General features: G+C 37.2%; 1 protein-coding gene and 1 long non-coding RNA gene across 6 annotated transcripts; one reads left to right on the top strand and one right to left on the bottom strand.

Moving 5' to 3' along the window:
• Positions 1–2,076: 2,076 nt before the first annotated feature.
• Positions 2,077–3,042, top strand: LOC110921021 (fasciclin-like arabinogalactan protein 13). The gene has a single exon (XM_022165282.2). The coding sequence runs from the start codon at positions 2,182–2,184 to the stop codon at positions 2,902–2,904; it is 723 nt and encodes a 240-aa protein (XP_022020974.1). The 5' UTR covers positions 2,077–2,181; the 3' UTR covers positions 2,905–3,042.
• A 1,154-nt stretch (positions 3,043–4,196) lies between these two features.
• LOC110922432 lies at positions 4,197–8,134 on the bottom strand. Of its 5 annotated transcripts, none has more exons than XR_002583158.2 (7): positions 7,712–8,134; positions 7,483–7,623; positions 7,259–7,415; positions 6,295–6,572; positions 5,624–5,784; positions 4,514–4,728; positions 4,197–4,432 (listed from the first exon to the last, which is right to left on the bottom strand). It is a non-coding gene; the product is annotated as an uncharacterized LOC110922432 (long non-coding RNA). The 5 variants fall into 5 exon arrangements; XR_002583156.2 differs by having other exon boundaries at positions 7,483–7,613; XR_002583157.2 differs by having other exon boundaries at positions 7,483–7,613; positions 7,717–8,134.
• Positions 8,135–26,516: the final 18,382 nt, after the last annotated feature.

Raw genomic sequence — 26,516 nt, 5'->3', positions numbered from 1 at the left:
TGAAATCAGCGTAGATCTGAGAGTTAAAGTTTGGAAAAAAAATTCAGAAGATGAGTAAAAGAAGAAAGGATGAATTTTAGCTCCGATATTGATGAAATCAGCTTGAATCTTGTATCTTCTATCCGTGCAATCGATCTCCTGCTCTGATACCACTTGTATGTTCGTGTTAGGATCGATTCAGTAACTCCGATGACTACGTAGATCTCGTATCACGTGCGGAATCCTTATACGAGAGTGGATCAGACAAGAACAAGCTAATGCAAAGTTGTTTTCTATTGATGATTGACAGTTAAAATACCTTGAAAACACACTGACAAAGTTTCTCTCTCAAATCAGCAAAAAAATCTAAATGAACAAGACACTCCTCCTATTTATAGGGGATGTCCATCCTTGCTAACATGCAAGCTCCTTAGAGAGGATGGACTTTTCGTGAGAATGAACTCCATTTCGTGAGGATGGACTCCTAATTATATTTCATATAATAACACTTCTAAACCTTGTCTTGAACATTTCTCAGCTACGATATGTGATTGACGGAAGCGATAGACATATGCACTCACACCTTCACAAACCTTCAGCTATAAATAGAGTACTTCGCCAACAGGTTTAAGGATCGTTTCTCTTATTCTCTCACTCTATACACACACTTATTTTCTCAAAGCGAATACTTATTCTCACGGCGGAGGGAGATTAAAATGAGAACCCCTAATCTCTCCTCCTTATAACGAGTTCACCGGTGTTTCATTTTGCAGGACGGATAGAAGAGTATTAGATTTGCTTAGTGAGGAAAGAACAGGGATCAACTGTTATTTACGGAACTAACCAGCTAGGTCCAACCTTGTGTTAACTTAGTTTTTCTTCAGTAATTATGAATGATATTGCTGTTTTAAGTAAGAAAATAAAACAGTTAAAGGTAAAACTTTTACCAAATAACCAAAGATATGTTTCAAACCGTTGCAAGTTTCTATCACTTGTATGTTTCACAAAGAGAATTTTGTCAAAACAGTTGGTGGGCATGAAGAATCAAAATAAATGGAGAGGTGGGGCAAATACTGGGGGCCACAAGGAGTTGATGCCAGCGGTGCCCACTGCTTATAATCCCATTTGTCAACACTGTTAGGTAACCCGGGGCGAGTACGTTATAAAATAACGGAAATTTCCAACACGCGTTATATTATCATTTTACCATCCCGCCAACACAAGTTCCACGCGTTATAATTTCAACGCAATCCATTTTCGTGATATTTTCAACGTGTGATAGTTTTGTTTTGTGAGTGTAATTGTTGGTTGGGGGGAAATTATTGGGTGTGGTGGTGAGTGATGACCACCCCTACTAAAAAAGGTTTTGAGTGATGGAAAAATAGTTGATGACATGGCATGATTTGATTGGATAGTGGGAGTGATAGAAACTATCACTAGTGAACCACCCTCCTCCCCTTAGTTGTTATTTTTAAATGGTTGTTTGTTTTCAACATAAGTTGCGCTCGACCTTGTGAAAATTAAACAGATTATTTTAATTAAGTTATTTTACAAAAACTTCTAATTATAAAAAGTGTAAGAACAATTTATAAAGTGACAGATGTCCAATAACCTAAAACCTAAGTTCATTACATTATCATCCAAAACCTAAACACCTATTCCCACCCCACCCACCATCACCCAAAAACCTGTAAAACGCGTTTGGGCCCACTTCTAATATAGACGCATCCCACCTCTAATGCGTTTGGGCCCACCTGCAAAACGCCACGTGTCCAATTTTTATTGAGTGTTTAAAGGGTTTGCATATGGACGCATCCAAGCCGGATGAGTCCCTCAAAAAATGCATGAGGATGACAAATCTGAAAATAGTTTTGGTCAACTTACATTTTCATAATTTCCTCAAATAAATATACACGTTTTTTTCTTTCAGATCTAATTTTATTATTTTTTAAACTTTTACTAGATCTATTTGACCTTCCCCTGTAGTTGTTACATACATAACTAGTAAAAAATGTGCAAGTTGTAATAAAACAAACAAAAACATAACCACTCTTATCTTCAATCCATTATTTATGCCAGCCTACATATTCCCGTTATCATCATAAATCCAACTCATTCCAACACACCACTTCCTTATAACCAACCCCACACCACCCCCATATAATCTCCACCACCACCACACATCACCACCCATACACCACCATGGCTTCCCCTCTCATTCTCCTAACTCTCACCACCCTCCTCTTCCACCTCCCCTCCACCCTCTCCCAATCCGCCCCCGCCCCCGGGCCAGCCGGCCCAATTAACATAACCGCCATCCTCGTTGGTGGCGGCCAATTCAACTCCTTCCGCCGCCTCCTCAACGAAACCCGAGTACTCGACCAACTCCCCAACCAACTCAACAACTCGAACCAAGGCATGACCATATTCGCACCGACCGATAACGCCTTCCAAAACCTTCCCGCGGGCACCCTTAACGGCCTCTCAGAGGAGAAGAAAGTGAAACTTGTATTGTACCATGTCCTACCAAAGTTCTACAGCATGGATGATCTTGTTACCGTCAGCAACCCGGTTCCCACGCAGGCCGGCAGTAGCCGCGGGAGCTTGGGTTTGAATTTTACCGGTAGGGCGAGCCAAGTGAACGTGTCCACCGGAGTCGTTGAGACGCAGATCAATAATGCTTTGAGGAAGGATTTTCCTCTAGCGGTGTACGTGGTTGATAAAGTGTTGTTGTTTCAGGAGGATGCTCCGGCGCCTGAGGGGGCTTCTTCCCCACCCGGGACGAAGCCCTCAGCTAAGGCGCCGAGCTCCCCTGCTGCGGACGGTGACGGGGCCACCCCGTCCAAGAATGGAGGTGGAAGGATTGTGGATATGGGGATGGGTTTAGTTGGAGGTCTTGTGCTGTTTTGCATGGCTTTTTTGTAAGGTGATTTTTTATTGGTTTTGAATTATTTGTTTATCATGTTCATGTTATTTATTTTATTGTTCACACTGTTTTATATTTTGTTTTGTATTTTTTTATGAGTAATAATAAAATTCGATTCAAGATTGAGATTGATCATACATGATTTAAAAATGTCTTCCAATTAGATCTGGATGTTTAGTGATAGTCTACGGGTTGAAATTGTGATCTTGTGCTCTACATAAGCACCACTTATTGGCAGAAGTGGACCTTGGGGTAATATTTTAAATACCGGTATGAACCAGTCAGTTAAACCCTGGTAATACTGGATACTAGACACGGATCCGGTACGAGAAAGGTCGGTAAAACCAAAATACGATTTGCATTATCCTAAAATTCGACTTTTAAATTTTGATAAAATATGATATTAAGGTAATGCTGCCCATTCCATATTAACGGTAATTAACATAATGTCTTCTATTGCAATATTCCGTCACTGTTAAAACTGTTATCTACCTTGTCAATGTAATATTGTTTATTAGTAGTAATAAAATGTTCTTAAAATGCTTAATATTTTACAAGCTAACAGTTGTTTTTTAGATAAAACTATGACCAATTATATCAACTCAAATTGAGATTGAATAATTTTTTAGATAAATTTGTATTTTAAGGAATTATAGGGTTAACTGATAACCCGGTTGAACCGACCGGTACAGCCCGATTGAACCATTTAAGAGCCCAACCCGGTATGATTTAAAAACTGGGTTTTAAAACATTTCCTTGGGGTAGGCGATGGGGGTCGACCACACCCCAAAAGCTTTTAGTTTTGTTTTAAACGTATTTTATCTTGAATGACCCCCAATAAATTTTAACACTGGCCTAATGAATTAGTAATTGACCCATATGTAAGAAGATACTTGCATCAATCGTCACATCATATTTCTCGCCCGACACATTTTGCATTTGTAACTGATGAGGAAGAAGAAGTGAGGAAGAAATAAGAGCATCAGTGCATAATGGCTGGATGTTGATTTAGGGTGTGTAACTATAAGGTAGAAACTAGTACCTAATTGTGTTAATTGGATCTTTAAATGCTTACAAATAAACCAGTTTGGACCCATATGATATAACGGGGGGGGGGGGGGGGGGGTTGGGGGTTGGTAGGACAACAAATAGATACCTTTTTTATAGTTATAGTTTTTAACTTAACTAGTGCAATCAACCCCGGCGCGTTGCGCCTGTGGATTCCCAGTGCTACGCAGCAGAAATTTGGCCAGCATCCGTTCATTTAGTTGGTTATCGTACCACCACTCGATATCAACACATGATATTTATATCGATCGAAAACAATTGTTCGAAAGAAATCAATTCGATTAAGTTGTATGTATATTCCACTATAACAAAATTAAATGCCTAAATTAAATGAAGTAAGAAGGCATTCTATCCCAAAAAGAAGGTACGCAGCCTTCGGTATGGTGTCAAAAGTGCTGGATTCCCAAAAGGGATTCTCATTTGCTTGTTTTTTATTGAGTCAATGTAATCCCATTTGACCTGCACATAAAAAACATCCGTTAAAATACAAGTTAGGGGGATCATCAAGTATTTGCTGTATAATCCTATAAAAGTCCTCACATATCATCTTCAAGTTATTAAACCAGGGACGGTGCCGGTCACCCCTACACTTTATGAGATTTAAAGAAACTGGTCACCGTCGTGGCTCTGCCACCAGGGGCGGCCCGGCTTCTACCAGCCCTCACTCTCTCTGCCAGCCATGGTGACGGAGCTTCTCCCATCTCTCTCTCTAGATTAAAGCATGCAGTTGGAAGTTTGGATCTATCTTCAGTAACCTGCAAGGTAAAAAAAATGCAAATCAGCTCTTTAATTGTTGCAGTCAGCTCTTTAAAATGATCACATCTATTTTTTAACTTAACATTCAAGTTAAAACTGAATGAATAAAGAAACCTAACAAATATAAAACATGATTTCATCTAGCGGGAGTTCGATTCGGTTCATTGTGATTTGTGGCGGTACAAGCACTTGTAAAATTTAAAACAAAACTATTGTACAAATCTATTTAATTAAATCGTTACAAATACATAACTTATAAATTGTTACAAATAGAATAACTTTTATACATGTGATGTGACGCTGCGACACATGTTTACAAAAAAAATACCAAATACGATGAGATCGTGACAAATGGGATAGGCAGGTCGTTTGAGACTCAGAAGTCAAAACTCGTTACGGCTGCAAGAGATTACCCATATGTTATTATACCATAATGAGAAACCAAGTTCACATTGACATCGTGGTTGCCATGCCAAATATAGATCCAAATCATGAAATAATACTCATGGATTTTAATTTAGCCTGACCTGTCAAGTTTTCGCCACATAAAGAAGTCCATTTTGACCCAATTTGGTTAACCCATTCAATCTTTTTGTTCAAAATATGTGAACTTTTTTGACAGCAAATTTTTCGGGCATACCCGGCCTTACCGGCCCGTATTCCCTTCACAAAAGCCACCCATTTTTATATCATTTTACTAAAATAAAAAAAAAAGACTTTTTTGGCCAATAAGTGGGACAACTTACACCAGCCAATAATTAGGACAACTTACACCAGCCTGTTTTCCCTATATTATATCAAAAGGTCACCCACCCATTTTGTACCAAACTCATTCCACCCAATGCGTATAGCCCAATTTTCAACCTCTAGTTCTCAACATGTGACAAAACATACCTGGGTGGTGTCGGCAACACCCACATTGTTGATTCTGAAAGAGTGGACAGCCCAGTCCAAGTAGAATGCATGCTCAGCCTTCCTAAGTGGCAATCCTTCACTTCAAAGCAGCCTCATCAATTTGGGTCACCGTGATTCCAACTTTTCAATTATTGTGTCACCTATTAGAGCCAATGACACATGGAATCAACCGATAAAAAAATAGGTACAAAATTTACTTCAAGTCAAATCTATCCAGTCCGAACTGCATAAACATAGGACCCGCCCTGTTGACTGTGATCTGGAATCCTAGATTTGCTTACAGTTTTAAACCAACAGATACAGCTCAAAAAAACATTTATTAGTTCTCTGTGTTACTACCCTATATAGTAAATAAAAAAGAAAACACAATCAAACAATCTGAATAAACTGTAAGGTTTGTAATAGATTCGCATGCTGTAATACAGTAGAATTCCAAAACCTAATTAAATAATTCAGATTAACAATGTGAACAACTTAACTAACAAACGTCCTTTACGACTTAAGAGATTAAAACTGATTAATTTCTCTCTCTAAAACACTTACCATATCGTAAATGAATTCAGAACTATTAAAACATACATTAGAGATTGAAACTATATACCTAGTTGTTAAAAACACATTAAATGAAAATAAACATCTAGTGAAAACACCTCTTTCAGCCACGTGTGATATTTTTCTCTGATATCCGTCCTTTTCCATGCACGCAAGTCGAATGTATTCATCCCATAATCCCAAGTACATTCTTCTGGATCAATATTGTTAGATATCTAAGGGTGAGAAACGTTGAAATAGGTTCTGAACCGCTTAGACATCACCTACGTGTCATCACCTATGTAGGTTTCAACTACTCCGTTGACCTTTCCACCAAGGTGAACTTCCCAAAGTTTCAACGTTTCCTTTTCAACCTCCTCATTCTCTTCTTCGTCCACTTCAAAACCAAAATGCAGAATTAATAAACATTAAATCAGCAAAAAAAAATTGTTTGAAGATAGTGAATTTGAAAAGTGAATCTTGATAAGTGTTACAGGATTGACCAATAACCCACCTCACTAATGTGCGTCGTGCTAAACCGAATCATTCTTGGTGTGACAACATGTACGTTATACAATACAACTCATAACACAATCGTGCTAAACCGAATCATTACATTACAACTCATAACCCGAACCACTTATCAAAATCTCATTTAATAAAAATCTCGTTTAAATAATAAAAACGCCATGTTTTTTAAGAAAATATGTAATTTAAAACAAAATCTCATTTTTAAAGGTTGCGCGCGATGCGGCGGTTCAAACTCCGCATGTTGCAGCGCCTCAAACTTATTTAACACATCGATGTAGCTTGCGTAATAACGTCGCTTACATTAATGTGCATGTGTATTATATAGCAAGGTATGGAAAATAAGCACATATTTACAAACAATTACTTTTATAATCATCAATGACCAAACCAAAACGTTCAATGATGTACGTACAACGACAAACATAATCTCCATGGGGGTTAAGATTAACTAAAAGATCATATAGGGATCAATGAATGGCAAACCGGTCATATTTAACTAGTCCACAAGAAGTAAAAATGGAAACCCAAGCAAGTTTCGATGATTGAATTTACCTATACGGCGGTGTGGGCAATCAGGTGTTGAAGACGTGTTAGCAAAGGACCATTCTGTTAAGCTTTATTTTTACATTTTGTGTAGGAGTCAACCCATAAATCAAATTCACCTAACCAGCCCCCAATTCCAACGGTGTCCTACTCCTCGTCACTATTTCTACACATTTAGACTTGATTATATAACCAAAATTCACATATGTGGCCAGAAGTAGTTCGTGGCTTACCATATATGTAGAGTCCACCTGGAGAGTTGCCGATTCACTTGAAGAACTCCCGTACAGGCTTTAATTTGCTAACCGGATCATCAACTGATTCTCCTTGTCGGCACTGATCCCTAGAACCCTAGCCGTACCATCTATGGAACACTTTGTTCACGTAATCAGAATATATGATCCTTAGAAGACTCATTTGAACCGATATAACAAAGAATGAAGCATGAAAATGGATTCGGACCTTACCGGAATCTGTTCTGATTTGGTCGGAATGCTAACCGTCGTCAAGGTCGTCGTCTACACAACCTCTCTCTCTCTCTCTCTCTCTCTCTAAAACGCTCAGCCATCATACCGTTAGTCGGGGTCGCTGACGCACCGGAATCGGGTGGTGCCGCCAAAGGTGGCGGTGGTCAGCCACCACTCCATCACGATTCTGCCTCCCAAACTCTGTTTCTATCTGCAGAAAGCTGTATATATCTCTCTCACCCTTCTTTCTAGGGTTTGTATGCGAAAAAATGAAGGGTAGATAGGTGGTTTTGGGTTTTAAGCGGGGGTGTGCGGTTTTGTAAAAACCGCCTGTCATCTAGGAAGACAGGTGTTATAAACCTAAAAGATGAAGCAGGTTGGCAGGTAGGTGACTAACCTTTCTGCCACTGTTCATTTCGTTTCTCTATTAACATATAGTAATAATAATAATTTTAATTTAAGTAGGTTCGCTTTACATTTATATACCTGTATATATCTATACTAGGTTAGTGCCCGCGTGTACACGCGGTTTAACAAATGAAAATACTTTGAATTTGTTCAGATTTAATCAAAATTAAATGAAATTAAACTTCATAGAAATAAAATAAACTTCAAATCAAAAAGCTTTCCTGAAATGGGTAAGCGATTGAAAATCACCCTAGAGCTTTGCTTGTTCAGTATGAACATATTATTGTAGCAGTCATAGTTGACACCTTAACTATTTGGTTAAAAAAAATAGACAAAGAAAAAACGTGTGCAAGAAACCCCAACTCCTCTATAGTCAATAGTCATTTCAATCCAAACCTGTTATGACTTATATGCAATTAACTGAATGTTATGATTTTACAGCTTCGAAGTTTCTATTTCTCTTCTTCTTCAATCTTGGTTCAAATGTTAACCCTACACAAGCATAAATCATTAGTCATATATCTAAGTAGCAAGCACAATAAAACCAATAATGTTATTCAAATGAATCATTCACCTTCTTAACATACTAATCCATTGTAAATAACCCAACTGTTTCCTTCTTTGAAGTAGTCTCAAGGATCTAATCATATTATTGGCAATTACTTATGTGCCCTAATTTTATGGATTACACTTTAGGCTATAAATTTGACATGCAAGCTCTATTGATCATGCGGGTATACCCGATATCCAACGGGTAATTACCTGATAGAAATCCGATGGGTTTTAGGACGGATTTTGGGACAAGCTTAGTTAATCGGCTTTGAGGTTGGGATTACCTAAACCCGCCCCATTGTCATCCTTAGTACTAATTGGGGGATATACAACTAATTGACGGTATGCCTCTATATTCACCTTAATTAGACAATGTAAAGGGGAAATTTTGTAGCATCAGTATATACAAAAAAGCAAAGTAATTACGCATAGTCTGTCAATGAAATATAAAAAAGTCCATATGGATGAAAATTAAAAAAATATCCATAGACTAAGGATGAACAAATATATACACACCAATTGTACACATATGAAAATAATACTGCTCCCGTTATATAGGTGTTTCCTTTTTGAAAGCAATCACAATTATATGTGTCCATGCATCAATATTCACAAAAAAGTGCATAAAGGTACAAAGAAAATTATGTAGCCTAAAATTCAAAAGCTTGTTTAAGGTATGAATTGAGTAATTGCTTTTTAGGATGTAGAGAAGGATAAGGGAAGAAAAAAAAAAGTTATTGGGCTGGGATGGATTATCGTTGTTGAAGGAGATGTTGAGATAAAATGGATTCTTGTGATAGGGTTTTTGAAGTAAAAAAGATGAAAACATCGAATGAGGCAAAAATTTAGAGATTTGTTCTGCATTTAAAATTTGGATCATAAAAACGATTTGGATCAAAAGAGAGAGGGCTCTTAGAATGCAACTTATATTAAATTTAATAATATAAACTAAATAAAAATGATCTACAATTAAGTAGTCTATATTAAATTTAATAATCTAAACTAAATAAAAATTATCTACAATTAGGTAGTCTAGAATAATGACAGGTGTCCTTTCAGTGGTTTCTTTTATTATAGTAGATAGATTATCTAATAAATAAACTAACCTAAACAACACGTGTTATATTCATAGTGTTTTTTTAAGGCCTTGGTGTGAATGCACTATGTCTATCGCTTCCGTCAATCATGTGTTGATGTGTGCAAAATGCAACATATAAATTACATCAAATGAGACATAAAACTAACACTTTTTTAGTACTAATGTTAGAAAAAGCGTGTTTCTTTCTTCCTTTTGAATTTACAGGACCAAACGATCTTAAAAGAACAAAAAGAGCAAATAAGCAGTCAAAACCAACATAAATACAAAAAGAAGGAATAAACGTGAAATGTCTGACCTCTCGGCAGCATCCCCAAAGCAAAAACGAGACAACAGAGCCTGACCACGGGGTCGTGCCCAGCTGGGCATGGGGCGTGGTCAGGAGCCTGCACAAAAGACAAACCTTTAAAAGCTTCCACGCCTACCACGGGGGCGTGCCTAGCTCAACACGGGTTTTGGTCAATGCTAAGATACGCAGAATCTTGATAGTACAGCAAAGAGTTGACCACGGGGTCGTGCCCAGGAGACACGGGGTCATGTGGGCCCTCTGCTGACACTTGCAATTAATGAAGGAAAAGAAGATGATGGCCACTGGGCGTGCCCACTTGATACGGGGCCGTGGCCAGGGCTCTGTTCTGGCTATAAATAGGGGTGCTTGGTTCACTTGAAAGGCATCACTTGGCAAACCACTACTCTCCCACTTTGCCACCACTCCACCACCACTACAACACCAACACCAACCACCATCATCCATCATCCATCTTTAGAGTGTGTAATAGTCTCGGAATCCAAGATTGATTGTAAGGGTTCTTGCCAATCAAAGGCTATGTTTGGTTAAGCCTCTTACATCACTTGGTGAAGACAAGTCTTTTATGTATTACTTTTGATTTTTAATCTTTCGACACTTTTTATTTGGGTTTGTATTAGTGACTTTGATAACTAGTTTCTTATGTTGAAGGTGAATTTTCTTTATCATTTTCTCAAGGTGTCTTGAGGTTACTTTACTGTCTATATAAAGTAAATGATGTCATCATTCGTGTCTTTACAGTCTATATGAAGCGCGTTGACTACCTGGTCGGGGGTTAGGGGATGGTTTGGTAAAGTTCTTGTCTCGTTCAGTGTATAGATACTGTGAGGACCTGGTTCAAGCTTACTAGGACCTCCTTCAATACCCATTGGTATTGGATGGCGGGGGTGCGAATAGCTTGAACCCCTCATATGTAAACTACTATTAATACTTTAAACCGGTTTCTTGGGATTGTATCATTGCTGACTCAAACCACTTAGCCGAGGGTAACGTCACCTTCAAAAGAGGGGTCTACCACTTTTCGCATTAATAACTAACTTAATTGTCTTTCAATATTCCGACCCTTTGGGATTGTATCCTTGCTGACTCAAACCACTGGGTTGAGGGTAACGTCACCTTCAAAAGAGGGGCCTACTACTATAACTAAGATAATCTCTTAAAAAGTCCGAAAGTGCGAGAATCATCAAAGGATACATTAAAGACGAGTTGGATCCAAGTGATTCTATCTTGTCTATCTGTTTTTATTTTATTTATCTTTGTATTTTTTGTTTTTATTTTCACGTTACAAAACTTTTCCCAAAAAAATTTAGATCGATTAGTCGTTGAGGATAAACCGGTATTAAAAGCTCTTGTGTCCTTGGACGACCTCGGTATCTTACCAACACTATACTACGCTCACGATGGGTGCACTTGCCAAAGTGTGTGTTTAGTGTTAGTATAATTGTAAGTAGGGATGAGCATATGCCACCGAATACCGATCCCATACCGATTCCGTACCGATCCCGTCCCGATCCCGATCCCGATCGGTATCCCGATCGGTATCCACTTTTTGGCGTTTTCGGTATCGGTACGGTACGGTATCGGTATTATACCGATACCGACCCTCAAAATACGGTATAATACCGATACCGTACCGTACCGATACCTAACCGACATGTTTCGGTTTCGGTACCTAGTTTGGGTGAAATTCGGGATCGGTATTAGGCGGTATCGGTATCGGTTCGGTATCGGATACCGATATACTCATCCCTAATTGTAAGACCCTTAGAAATTTTAACATAAATATATCATTAAAATACGCAATATATATAAAAAATGCGACTTAGCAAAAACTTTTTTATCCAAACGTTCACACATGTTTGAATCATTCAAAAACTATGTTATGAGTGTTTACACATGTCAATTATATAAAGCAAAACAAGATCAATGCGGAAGCTTTGTTTAGTCGTGTGTTCGGCTCTTGATCTTCACTTGATCTTCATCCGGAAGCATACTACATTCACCTAATTTCAAAACCAACATAAAAGTTAGTTTTGATAGCTTAATAATGAGTTTAAACAGGTTTATAGCATCAAACAACAAAATAAAAATAATTTTTTTTCCGGATTCATGCCTCTCGCGCCACGCAAGAGGCTTCCCTTGCCATTTCGTGGGCCGCGACACCCGTCGCGTGTCGCGACGGTGCCACTATGTCCCCTCGCGTGCCGCGGGGGAGACCACTTTCCAGCAGGTCCGCGTCTGGACCTGCATATTTGCCCAACTTCCAAATGTCATAACTTTTTATCTACTTATCCGATTTGCGTGATTCTTTTTCCTATGCGTCTGTAATTTAATTACGGATCCGTTTATCATCTTAATTCACATCAAAAGCTGAATTATAAGCAAAAGGCTTATCAATCCTTCATGCCATTATTCGACCCGTTTCATTTATCTACATAATACATGTTTATCAACGATGATTGTTTCTAATCCCTTTTTACCCATCCCCGGGCTTGTCAACATTAGTGTTTTCGCTACTATTACATGGTTCGCACACGCATCTTCATTCGTCGGTTTATTTTGCAACTTTCTTACACTAAACCAACAATTTACCACCTAATTTATTTTTACCCATTTAGAGGATTTAAACCTTTAAGTTTCGCCACCACAACTCTAACTGTGGTGATTAAATAATATAGATTTCTTATTCCAATTTGTACCATTTTGGATCGTCAATTTACGACGAAAATCATTGTTGGTGTATTCATCTGTTGTCTACGTCTTATATCGAGTCTCGGTTTACTAACTTGAAGCTGAAAGTTTGAAGCTGAAAGTTTGAAGCTGAAAGTTTGAAACTGCTGAAAGTTTGAAACTGCTGAAAGTTTGAAACAGCTGAAAGTTTGAAATGTCATGTCCGTTTGAAATGTCTGTCCGTTTGAAATGTCTGTCCGTTTGAAAGTTCCTGTCCGTTTGAAAGTGTTTCAAACAGAAGGGTCAATTAGTATAAATAGGTTTTAAACTTTCACATTTGTAACTTTCCGGCTAGAGCAACGAAGTGCTGCCGAAGTGTTGTCAGGTTGTAAAACGTCACGAAATCAATCATACAACAGTTTAAAGAGTAAATCTAGCTGAATTGAGCTCTACACGTCTGTTTCCGCCGTTCGTTTAGAGATAAACTCTTCTGATTGACTCGTTCGGGTCTGAAACCGATCCTACAAGTGGTATCAGAGCTCAGGAGGAAGAGTTCTATACAATTCAGCTGCATTTTCTATTTCTACACCTTTCTTTTTCAAATTTTTCAAGTTTTCATGGTTGAAATTGGCTGAAACTTACACAATATGTGCGTAATGGTGTTTTAACAAAGCCTTGAGAATTTCAGGTCAAAAATCGAAGTAAAAGTGACAAAAAAATGGCTTAAAAAAGGTGTCCGTTTGAACGAATCATTGCTTGTCCGTTTGAAAATCATTTTCCATCGTTTGAAAATGAGTTCCACCGTTTGAAAACTTGTCCCATCGTTTGAAATAGAGTTCCTATCGTTTGAATTAAAGTGACCGTTTGAAAATGCATCGTTTGAACATATAACTATCGTTTGAAAGTTGTTACCATTTGAGTGGTCGTTTGAAAGGTGTTACCCATCGTTTGAAAATGTGTCACCGTTTGAAACTATGGTTTGAATAATAGTCACATCGTTTGAAAAGAATACCATTTGAGTTGGCCGTTTGAATGATTCCCATCGTTTGAAAAGGTTACACATCGTTTGAATCTTGAACGACCGTTTGAAAGTTACTATAGTGACCGTTTGAAAATTGTCACCGTTTGATTAGTCCACTTCATTCATCGGTCCTATTAGAATTCAAGGAACATTTGGCTCAATCACCTTGTAATAAAAAAAGGTGGTCTACTGCTCAAGTTGTCGGTGTCCCATTAACTTTGCAGCCCACGTGATTGTTTATGTACACCGGCCCACTTGGTATTAAAGGTCAAATAAAGTTCATTTCTTATAGTCATTGTCGGCCACTAAGGAATGTATGTTGTTGATAATTAATGTGCCGCCCACATTATAAAAGAGGTCCAATGAAGGTTATTGTTTAACTCAGAATTACATGTGAGAGTAAAAGATTGGCGGCCATTATCATTTGACTTGTGAAAATTGTTTGTTTGTGAAGATTGGCAGCCATTATCGTTTAAATTCATCAACCCACATTATCAAAATTGTCTGCTACTGTGAGTTTTTTGGTCCAATCACTGTCTACCGTTTCATTAACCATAGGCAGCCCACTATCCATGTGATTGGAACATTTATTTGAAATATTTGGCCCAATCAGCCCAAGACATCACACATTGAGACCAAATCATATTCGGTGGATATTTGAGACTGTCAGTCCATTTGAAAGGTCCAGTCACAATTTCAGTTCATACGAAAAAGGTTGTTTGAGATTATTAGTTTGTTTGGGCAGTTCGTTTGAAAGGAATTCATACGAAGTAGGCAATCCGTTTGAAAGATCATTGAAAAAGTTGTCTGAGTTTGATCTGGGTCATAGCAGTCCGCACAGTCTGCAGTCTGCACAGTGTGTCAACATTCAGTCCGCACAGTGTGTCAACTTTCAGTTCAAACAGAATATTCACCAGTTCGAGTACCAGTTTTATCCTGTTAATTGATAAATCTATAAACTGATTGTTGTTCGTTTGTTTGTTTGTCAGGTATTATTGTACGAGGTGATTCAAGGTGATTTGTGTACCAGCTCATTTGAAAACATGGACGAAGATTTCTACAACGCGTTTGCTACTCCGTCTACTCCAGCTGCCATTGCTAAAAACATGAATCTAGAAAACGAAACGGGGACTGCACAAAAACCACCTAAACTCATGGATATTGATGATTATAACGTGTGGTCTGAACGTTTTAGAAACTGGGTTGAGGCTTATCACCTAGATGCGTGGGAACACACTGAGGAACAATATGTTAGGCCCACAAGAAACAATGTCGAAAATGGTGTGCCGTTAACACTTAGAGAAATGAGTTCGGAAGACAAAAAGAAATATCGAGATGAGAAACTCATGGTGAGTCTGCTTCAGCAAGCTATAAAAGAAGATATCTTGATACTGCTTCAACATGATGGAACTGCATATTCTATTTGGTCAGAATTGGAAGCAAAGTTTATTGGAAGTGATGATATGCTCAAGAATAAGATGTCTCTCATGAAGAAAGAATTTGACTTATTCCGGGGATTGAAAACTGAAAACACCAAGCAGATAATTGATAGATATTGTAACTTGGTGAGAAACATGTCAAAACTTGGAATCAAGAAAACTACTGAGGAATTGGTTGAAAAACTTGCAGATGCGTTACCATATGAAACTTGGGGAACGTTTCTGATGATGCTACGATCCAACAGAAAAGATTACAAGAGTATGACACTGGGAGATTTCATAAAGCATCTGGAAGCTCAAGAGATGGAGCAAAGGAGGATCGCGAGAATGAAAAACTATGATGGAGAACAGGATATCAGCTTGTATTATAAAGGTGGTGTTTCTGGAACGACAAATCATTCTCTGAAAATTGAAACTGCTTACAGTGTGAAAGATTCTTCAGAACAGAAGTCATCCCAGGGATCAAGCAGCACAAGATTTTCATCATTCGATCCAAACATTTCTGTAACAAAGAATGGAAGAAAACTTCAGTGCAACATTGTTCTTAGTATTGAGAATGATGAGGATTACACTAAAGAGATTGCTAAAAATCAAATGTCTTTGTTGGGAATGGTATTGGAATCTTATAGTAGTTTTGTGGCTGGAAAGATCGGTAATCCAATGCTCACGAAAGAGGATTACGATCAAATCGATGCTGAAGAAATGGAATTAATGGATATAAAATGGTGCATGGCTAGTGTGATGAGACGTGCTGAAAAGTTTAAACAAATTACAGGTCGGGATGATTTTCATGATGCAAGTGTTTCAACTTTAGGCTTTGACAAATCTAAAGTTACGTGTTTTCGTTGCAGGGAAAAGGGGCATTTCAAGAGGGAGTGCAAAAACCGTGAAGCTACTGGAGCCCAAAATCCTTTTGGAAACAACGATTATCACAAAAAGGCGATTTATCATCAAGTCACGTCACCAGCACAGCATCAGGCACAAACTGCTCACGGGAGAGATGTGATTGATAGTTCAAAGAGAGCATGTCTAAGCAAAAATGAAAATTTTTCATGGGATAAATATATTCCAAAAGACAGCAAAGTTTGTGTGGCAGAACAAGATGATGAGAAATTAGCTGAAGGCTTCAATTGGGACAATTTTTGCCCAGATCAAGAATTTATGGCCAAAGAGATGTCCAACAATCTGTTCAGTACTCATGCTTTCATTGCTAATGCTTATGATTTGAAATGTGCAGAAAGAAACAGAAGAGTCATAGAAGCTGCTGAAGCAAGACGAAGAAAGCTTGAAGAAGAGGAAGAAGAGGAAGAGAGATTAAAAGCTGAAGCTAAAGCTGAGAAAAAGAGAAGAGCTAAATTTTTACAACCAAACAGGACAGTCAAAGAGGTTCCTGAATTTGAAGTGAAACTTGATGCAGAACCAGTTCAAGTTCCAGAAAAGTGCATGAACTGTGATTCTCTAATCAAGCAGAACAATGAGTTGTTACACAACATAAACAGGTTGAAAGAATCCTATGATACAATGAAGAGAGAAATTAACAAATATACGGATTCAGATGGTGAACAAGCTGTGGCAATGAATACATTGAAGATAGCGTATTTGAGACAGCTTGATGATGCAAATTTTCATATAAAGAAATGTGCTGATCTGGAGTTGGAGTTAGCAACATAAAAGATAGAAACTGAGAAAGTTAAGAAATTATTAGAGAGTTACTCATGTTCTACTTTTGTTGTTGACAGGATCTATCCAGTTGTGAAAGATTTGAAGACATTTGAAGAAGTAAAGACATCTGAAAAAGAGAAATTTGTGACAAAAGATGAAGAAAAGGTGAAGACTTCTGGTAAGAAATCAAGTGTGGTCTATAACAGATGTCCGCCCCCGGTCGAAAATGGATATTCACCTCGAAATCCAAATTCTGAAAGAGTCAATAAGGCTATCAATTTACAATGGGAGTCTGGGCCGTCGGATAACTTGCCAGAAAATATTGATGTCACGTATACGTCATCAGACACTGATCATGAGTCAAAGTTGATAAAAAGTGTGGTCGATCAGGTGTTAGATAAAGATGACAGTGAGGAGTCAAATCTGGAGTCCAAACCCGAGTCAAAGTCTGGGTCCAATGTGTCAAAGCCGACATTCAAAAAGAACAAACGGGTTTATGATAAAGAGTTTTTACTTTCAAAATCTAATTTGAATGATGAATCATTCAAAGTAGCATATACTTTGAAAGATTCTGACAAATTATATTCTGATGAAGTTTTTCCAATAAGAAGTGTCAGATTTGAAATGATTCAAAAGGTTTTCAAAATCACAGAAATTAATATTTCTGAAATAAAAGATTTAAATCTTTCCGGAAAACCTAAACAATACACTTCAAGAGTTCAACAAAGAATTAACAAGAAAATGGGTTACAATTGTGGATATAATTTCCAAAAGAAATCAAACCATAATCGTAATTTCAAAAAGAAAGGTCTTGGTTTTGTTCCACCGAAAAACTATAAAAATGAAAAAATGTATAAACCAAAAATTGTGTTTGTTTCAGGAAAAACGTCAGAAGCTGAAAAAGAACAATCATTTAGAAAGCAGTCTAATCAGGAATTCCTTACCAAGAAGCAAGAAGAACTGAAGAAGAATGAAGTTCCGAAGAAGATTGAGAAGAGAACTTGTTTTCAGTGCAAGATTGCTGGTCATGTGGTGAAGGATTGTCCAAAGACATTCAAGCCAAAACAGGAAGTTTCTGGTAAAATGAAAGAAAAAGTTGTTGAGAAGACTGAACTGTCAACCCGGAAGTTTACTGGCTTTGAAAATTCAACTTTTGAGAAAGGAGAATGTTCAAAGAGTGCTTCAAGAAGAAAAGATAATGTGCCAAATCAAAAATGAGTTGTGAAAGGTTCAGGTAATAGTTCTGGTGATGAATCTGATTCCATAAAATCAGAGGAGCCACGTGTTGAGAAAAAAGTTGAAAGATCAGTTCCAACTATGAACGATGAAAATTTTCCACCGTTGTGTGCTGAAAATTTTATGAAGAGAGTTGGAAAAGTTGAAATTTCAAATCAATTTTATTCTGACAAGAAGAAATTTGATGTTGAAAAGACTTTCAACGGCAATGTGAAACGTATCTTTGGACAAATGGTCAACGGTAAGGCCAAAAGTATCAAAGATTTTTATGCTTCCAAAGGACGTGTTTACAAGTCTGTTGAAAGAAAAGATGAAAAAGATGTTGTTACACCCAAGGAAGGTCAGGCTTGGGTGGATATATTTTTCAAAGAATAAAAACCTGACTTGCCGGAGATCCCAAGTTGGTAATCGTGGATCATGAATCGGCATCCTTCTAAATCTGTGTTTAAGAAATTGCAGGACTTGCCGAACTCCCAGGTTTGTAAGCGTGGAGTAGGAATCGGCACCTTGAGAATTCAACCAACAGATGGTAATTGGTTGAAAAACAGGTTTGAGTTGTTTGTTTGTGATTGTTATAAGTGGTTCAGAATTTGAACTAGGTTGATCGTACAAGTGGTTAAATCAAGGTCATTAATTTGAACTTGAGTTAACTATCATTCAAAAGATTGGTAAAACAATGTGATGATTTGATCCCCAAATTTTACAAGTGGTAAAATCAACAAAACTTATTTTCCGGAAAAACCATTCTGATTAAAACAAACTTAAGTGTTTTGAAATCATTATGGGAAAATAGTTTGTTGTGAGGGGGAGTTCTGATTGTTTAAGCCAAACGGATGGAGAATTGAAGCGATTCGATATCAGTTGTCATGTTCTGTACAGTTTGTTTTCAATTTTCATTAGATGTATTTGAATTTTAGGGGGAGTAAGAATTTTTAGAAAATCCAAAAACATCAGAAAATTTAAAACAGACAAAAACATGATAAAACTGAAAAATGAGTTTTTGTTGCATAAAAGAGGAAATGATAGAACATCAGTGGACTATCACGACACGCTAAAGAAATGTATAGTCAAAAATGTGATAAACAATCTTACTGTGGATGTGTCAGTAGGTTTTCGCACATTTAGTAAACTGTAACGAGATATAAACCTAAAATCAAACTTGCTTGTTCTGTGGGTTAACAAAACTGCTTGGATATATAGGTAACCCCTGAAATCTTGTTTGAAAGGTCCCGTATTCTGAGATACTAGGTCTTTATACTCAGTGATATCTGGGGTATTATCCCGGGACTTCTGCTGTATGGAAATACTGACCTAGTCCCCGGATAATGCTTTCTGCAAAAAGCTTTGAAATATAAGCTCGCCCTCAGCAAGCTGATGAAACAATAAAATTGATAGTCGCTGCTGTTGTAACAAAAGATCCTCTAAAGGGGACCCACCAAAAGTCGAAGCCGTCATCTCTCTGCGTATACGGAAGTATCGACCTGAGCTCTCACGGCCCTCGCACATAACCCCTTTACAGATATCAGTTGTGGTATACTCACCTGTAAGACTGAATATTGGGATCTGGATACGGGAGTATATTCAAATAGTGGGACACACGGATAAGTTTGAGTATCTAAGACACTAATTGCGTATCTCGAAACAGTTGAAATCTGTGTGAAAATTTAAGAGGACAAACATACTGACAATCTAGGTAAATTGTTTAGAACTTAAAATGTAATCAAGCTTAACGGTGTTTGTGATATGTCTCAAAAACTGATATGATCCTCTTGCAAGAACTCACAAAAATATTGTCTGTAAATATTTCGTTTCTGCATTTTCTTTTATTCAAAAATTCAAAAAGATTTTTGATGTGTTTTAGCATAAATTTTGAAAAATTCAAAAAGTTTTTCGACAACTGGTATTGAAGAGCTAAATTTCAAAATTCCGAGTGCTAAACATGATGAACAATAGGTTTGGGAGAAATAATTTTTGAAATGAAGAATATTATTTTTACAAAGTAAGTCATCAGAGTTTAAAAATGGTGTTGTTAAAAGAAATCTACCAGTAATTTCTAAATTTGTCAGGATAAAAATTTTGGAAATTTACTGTTGGGTAGAGTTTATGCAGGTTAGCCAGATTTCGATCCAGAGCAGGATGCGAGCCAGGATATGATCATGATTTTAAGAATTCCAGACTACGATCTCTAGCGAAAGGGGGAGTCTGAAGACATCGAGAGGGAGTCTGAAGATAGTAGAGCCAGATTCAGATTGTGAAGATTTCGAGAAAGAGTAAGAGTTTGATTTGAGGATTCTAACAACGTCATATGCTTCAAAGAGCTCGAGAGAACTGATAAAGATTGAAGATGCAGAGACTCGACACTGAAGACTCCGTCAACATCTGAGGGGGAGTCTGTTGGTGCATTCATCTGTTGTCTACGTCTTATATCGAGTCTCGGTTTACTAACTTTAAGCTGAAAGTTTGAAGCTGAAAGTTTGAAACCGCTGAAAGTTTGAAACAACTGAAAGTTTGAAATGTCATGTCCGTTTGAAATGTCTGTCCGTTTGAAATGTCTGTCCGTTTGAAAGTTCCTGTCCGTTTGAAAGTGTTTCAAACGGAAGGGTCAATTAGTATAAATAGGTTTTAAACTTTCACATTTGTAACTTTCCGGCTAGAGCAACGAAGTGCTGCCGAAGTGTTGTCAGGTTGTAAAACGTTACGAAATCAATCATACAACAGTTTAAAGAGTAAATCTAGCTGAATTGAGCTCTACACGTCTGTTTCCGCCGTTCGTTTAGAGATAAACTCTTCTGATTGACTCGTTCGGGTCTGAAACCGATCCTACAATCATTTTGATACATTTGACCCTAAAAGGATTATGCCTTTATGCTTATTTAACACTACATGATCATATTACATGTTCTTAAACAACCTCTAAGGGTCGTTTGCCCGGTTTACCCATCAAGGGCTTTTTGGTCAATTTAAGTCCCTCATTTTACGACGAAGGATTTTCACTAATTATTTGACCAAAATCGCACTTTTAACTATAAACTTAATTATGCGTACCTGGCTTGGGTCAATATATTAACCCGTTTTAAATACCTTGTCTCCATAATATGCTAATTCATAGGCCATTTCATCCTGTGAGCATAAGACTCGACAAGCACTTATTAGTCTTTATTTGTCAAATGGTATCAACTTTACCATTTGACCCGTTTCATTTATAAGCGACTAAATCACCGTTTCTACCCCTTTTTTTTATCCGATTATGCTTACTTATAAAGTAACCATTCGAAAACACATTTTATATATGTCACTTCATGACCAAATTATCATTTCATCTCTTACCATTAAACATGGATTTTTCATCATTTGATATGTTCCAACCCGTATCATTTCGTGTCGGAAGCATATTTCAAATACAATCTATGTCATACTTATAACCTATAATTAAATACTTGTCTTACGAAAAGGGTGTAAGCTTTACTTACGACGATTATTTGAATCCATGACTCATTCTTTTAAGTGAGTTCCATCGAAAATTCCTTAGCCCATAGGTTGTGGTTGTTACCTTGCCACCCGTTTGACCTGTTGACTTCCCAAGCTTCAATGTACCTAGCTTGACATAAAGTCAACCTTCAAATGTTTAAAATGGATAATGTAGATGTATTTCACATCGATTCATTATCACATATCCATCATCTAGCCATATGCATTTATATTTACATCAACAAACCATTCAATCAATTTCACAAAAACGCATTTCAGTGCTGCCCTTTCCTGTGATATCGGTGTTTTATTAATTTGGCAACGGAATTTTAAAACATCAGGATCGTAGTTAGAAAATAAATTCAGAGTTTGCAAACACCAAACTTTTGTATTAACTATTAAACAAATGGGATAAAAACCCATATTTCATTTACTAGTGGGGTGCCCGTGCGATGCGGCGGGAAACACAACGTTATCTCGTTTGTTGCGTTTTGAATCTCCACCGCCACCGAAACCAAAATTATGGTTAATGGGATTTTATAACCATTTGGTTTCGTTACTGGTGGCTATTTGGTTCAGTTTTTTCAGTTATCCGTCAAACCAAAACCTTTAGCATGGGCTAGTAGGGTATGCATGACTCTATAGGACGCGAACTCAAGCTAAGAGCTTTTTTGTTGGTTATTTGGTTGAGAAATTTTTAAAATGACCTGAGTCATGGGTGCCTTATCCATCGTCGAATTTAATTATCCTTTGTTATTGGTGGCTATTTGGTTTGGTTTGTTAAAATCTTTATGATTTAATTATACATCGTTAGCCCAGGCGTTGCGGCGGGTCTCACTGAGACTCTTTTGAAGAGCATAATCTAACCGTTAACATCAGGGGTGCCAACCGTTAACATTTAGTAATTAATCTAGTAAACCTTGTATAGAATGAACATGAATTCTTTAAGTTATGAAATAAAAGAGTAATATGAGTCGTTAGACCATTGTTGGTGGCATGGCAAGCTGAACAATTTTTTTGCATGGTAAACTTAGTATAGTGTACAAACACACAAAAGGCCTCTGCCAAGCCATGTTGTATGTTAAGAGAGATAATGGACAAATGAATTTACGAGTCATTAAGTTTACATGTTTTGAAATATTAGACGATTAAAAACGAACAAACGAAGACATAGATATACTATATAAAAGGAACTATGTTATAAATTGTCACTGCAACTCTAGCATTTCCACGAAGTCTTTCTTTGCTATCTGGTGTAAATCGACATATGTTTTCGTTATGAATGTCGTTTGACCATAATTTGAACTGATGCCCATTGGTCAACCAAAACAACATTTGTTGCTAAGCAGAGACAGTTTTTCTTTATTTTTTAGGCTGCAGAAACACCAATTAATTTGAATGAATATCCATGTACAGACAATGTTTTCTACAATATATAATGTGCCAATTCTAATAATCAATTTCACAGCCTAAACAAATGCCCATAGCAACTTGTTCAAAGTACTAAAGTCAAAGAGTTGAAGCACTAATACTTGACCAGGATCAGTTTTATATGAATGGGTTTCTTTTTCTTCAGTTGCAGCTGGCAGCTATACTTCATTCAACAACTCATCATTTATACCATCAAATTCACCAACTGATCTACTAATAGTGAATCCATCACATCCCTTAATATTAAAGTAGGACCTAGTCAACGTCATGTTTGATAAAAAAAACCATTATAATTTTTAAATAGAGAATTTATAGCCAAGCCATACCTCATTGAAAATCCTCACACAAGGTATCACTTAATCCCTTAACAATCTCTTCAGAAAAAAAGCATCAAATAAAAAACTAATAAATAATAATCAAATATCAATCTAATACGTAAAAAAATAAAAATCTAAAAGATGAGCACTCCCTAGCCACAACCCAGCCTCTTGAGATACAAAACAAATCAGCAAAGTAGAAGAAGAAAGTATACCTGGATGTCTCGCAAAACGCAAAAACCCCAAACACTAATGCCTACATGAAACTTCAATAATTCACTCATATGCAGATGCATATTGTCGGGTGATCAACTTTTCAGTAATGCATTGCAGCCTGTCTTTTAATGACTTCCAAGGTTAGTGTGCCTAGTATAAGAATGACATGATAAAACCGAGATATTGTCATACTAAATTAGTTGTGATTTGCAGCCATTGTTACATAATAACTTGAATTGGTCAAGAAAACAATCCGACTAATAAAACTACATGTCCTGAACTCATTTTGACCCATAACCCAGGCCCCACCAACAGTAACTTTCATGCATATAACTTATCACAAACATAACTAATGTGCATCCACCAATGTAGAGAATAACAGTTATTTATGATGACTGAGATAGCGTTCCAAAATCATGTCATAAACATAATGTCAAATGAGGCTCTATTGATTTGCTTTTTCTTACCTTCGTGAAGACCGGATTTTCCATACACATCAAGCCATCAACCATAACGTTAAATGAGGCTCTATCTGGTTCACAACCCACATGTTGCATAAGCAAAATTATTTCTACAACACCACAAGGGAAACCTGCTCAACTAATGGGAAACCGTAAAGAACATGAAAAAAACAAGTATTAATCACTTATTCATGCCAAGGAGACGTAAGTAAATCACAGAGTTGAACATAGCTTATAGTATACATAACCAATGTGAAATCATGAAAAAAAATGCTGGAAGTGAATACATCTTTAATCTAAACTCGATTCTTAACACATTTGGTTCGTATGTTCCAATCTAAAATGGGATTTTAATATTTTATCAGTTAACCACAACCACTATGTAACACCTCGAAATTTTGTGTCCAATGATGTGTTAACACGTGTCATTTGATTACACGTGGCATCTATAATAAATAAAGGACTAAATTTGACAAACCTTGAAAGTATATATAAATTCGAGGGTTATAAATGTCAACAAGGGTAAATATACTGTATAGTATCCCTAAATAATGCTTAAACCTTCAAACGAATAAATTATAGATCGTACAAAAATAAAACGCGGAAGAAAGTGAGAGATTACAAACTACAGGGGTTAACTGTGTCAACATGTTTAATAATACCTCTGAGTGACCCTTTAACGTCCCAAAGACTTTGTAACGGTATTATACCCTCACTAAAATAATATAAATAAATTTCGCGAAGTTTCGATATGAAACGAGAAAGATACGATCGAATTCGTAGAAGAAGGGTTAAAAGCGTCAACAGTGAAAGTTAAGGCTTTCCAATATAAATAATAAATAAACCGGGGACTTAATAATGCGGGTAATTAACACGAGGCCCCTATCGGTAAATAACCGAGGGCCAAACCGCAAAGTTACCCCTTCAAAACCGAAAGGTCAGGCGAATCATTACGAAAGATTTCGTTATTAATGGCCAGATTCTGTAATAATTACAAAAAGATTTAAAAATTCAGAAAATATGACCTTAGGCGACCCGCGTAAGGTTTCAACATAAGTTGAGGCGGGCCGCGAGCCTCTTCTATTTCGCGTCTGATTTTTAAACTTTAGGCGACCCGCGTTAAAATGGCATGGAACTCCCATGCGGGCCGCGTAAAGTGCCCAGATGCAGAAACCTTGTAACTACTTGGCTTTTGGCACCTTTGAACGATCATTTGATCAATTATGGCAGCATGGGTACCCCTACACGACCCATACATCTCTAGGACACATGCCACTGATCCACATTCATCCCTAGCATGAGTTGTAATGATCTTGGAGCTTGTTCTTGGCTATAAATAGCACCTTAGTGCTCATAACCTTCATCACACTCAAAACACACTATCTGATCATTCTAAGGAGCTCTCTAGCTTTTCTTCTGCTCTATAGTCAAGAACACAACCTCTGTAAGTGATCTCACCCTTTGTGGTGTCACATTTCCATAGTTATAGCCTATAAACGCAACCGTTGTAACTAGCGGTTGTCATTGCAATATCTTGCAAACGATTCAGTCTTATGACGAATCAAAAATGGTTATGAGTTGGTATTTATGTGGGTATTAAACCTCTAAAATGGTTCCCCCTGATCACCACTCTAACTATGTCAATTATCGAGTCAAACGTGCGGTTAAAAAGTCAACAGAAAGCTATTTTAGCGATTTATGCATAATCTGTAATGTATATGTTATGGAACCTGTTTTGACAATCCTAAAACATGATAATAAGTATATAAACCTGTTTGCGCTCGTTTGAATCGATCATTTACTATATAGAACCGGTTCGGAGCCGAAAGTCGCAAAAGTTTGACTTTTGCTTTGACTTCAGTTCTGACCCGTTTTAGTGAGGTATAAATATACCTTAGGACTCTCTTAGGACCAGGTCACATGTTGGTATAAGCCTCTGTGGTCGGTTCATGAGTTATCCGAGTCTTTAGCGCATTTCCGTCATTCGCCTAAAAGTTGACCGTAACGGCCTTTTAAAATAAAAACAAGTATTTCGGACACGTGAATGGACCAAAACCTTGCTTGTTAAATTATAAGCATGTCCCTAAAGTTTCACGTCAATCCGAGGTCTAGAATGAGAGTTATGCTAAAAGGCGCACTTTTAAGAAAGTTTTACAATTAACGGCGCAATTAGCATAACGCCCATCTAACCCAAGTTTTCGTCACCAAAACTTTTACCCACTGTGGTAAAATAATATTTTGGGAATTTTAAAGATTTTTAATAATTTTTACCTTGCTCATAACCTGCGGTTATGGCTACGGTTCGGTAAATACCGAATATGCCCTTTTTGGCCAAAACGGGAGTTCTACAAGGTCTTTTGACCCGATTCCAGTTGCTACTGGTTTTAAATAATAAATAAAGTATTTTAAGCTTTATAAGCTGTTCGGGAAACTCAGATTTCCTGTAGAACTCGAAAATCCCTTTTTAAAGTCTTTAAAATGACCGAAAAGCCCCTTCGGGGCATAATATAAACTTA

This window comes from Helianthus annuus, chromosome 17 (genome assembly GCF_002127325.2).
Source record: "Helianthus annuus cultivar XRQ/B chromosome 17, HanXRQr2.0-SUNRISE, whole genome shotgun sequence".
NCBI classification, from domain to species: Eukaryota; Viridiplantae; Streptophyta; class Magnoliopsida; order Asterales; family Asteraceae; genus Helianthus; species Helianthus annuus.
The sequence above is the reverse complement of the archived record's forward strand: the minus strand, read 5'-3'. Positions and strand labels throughout refer to the sequence as shown.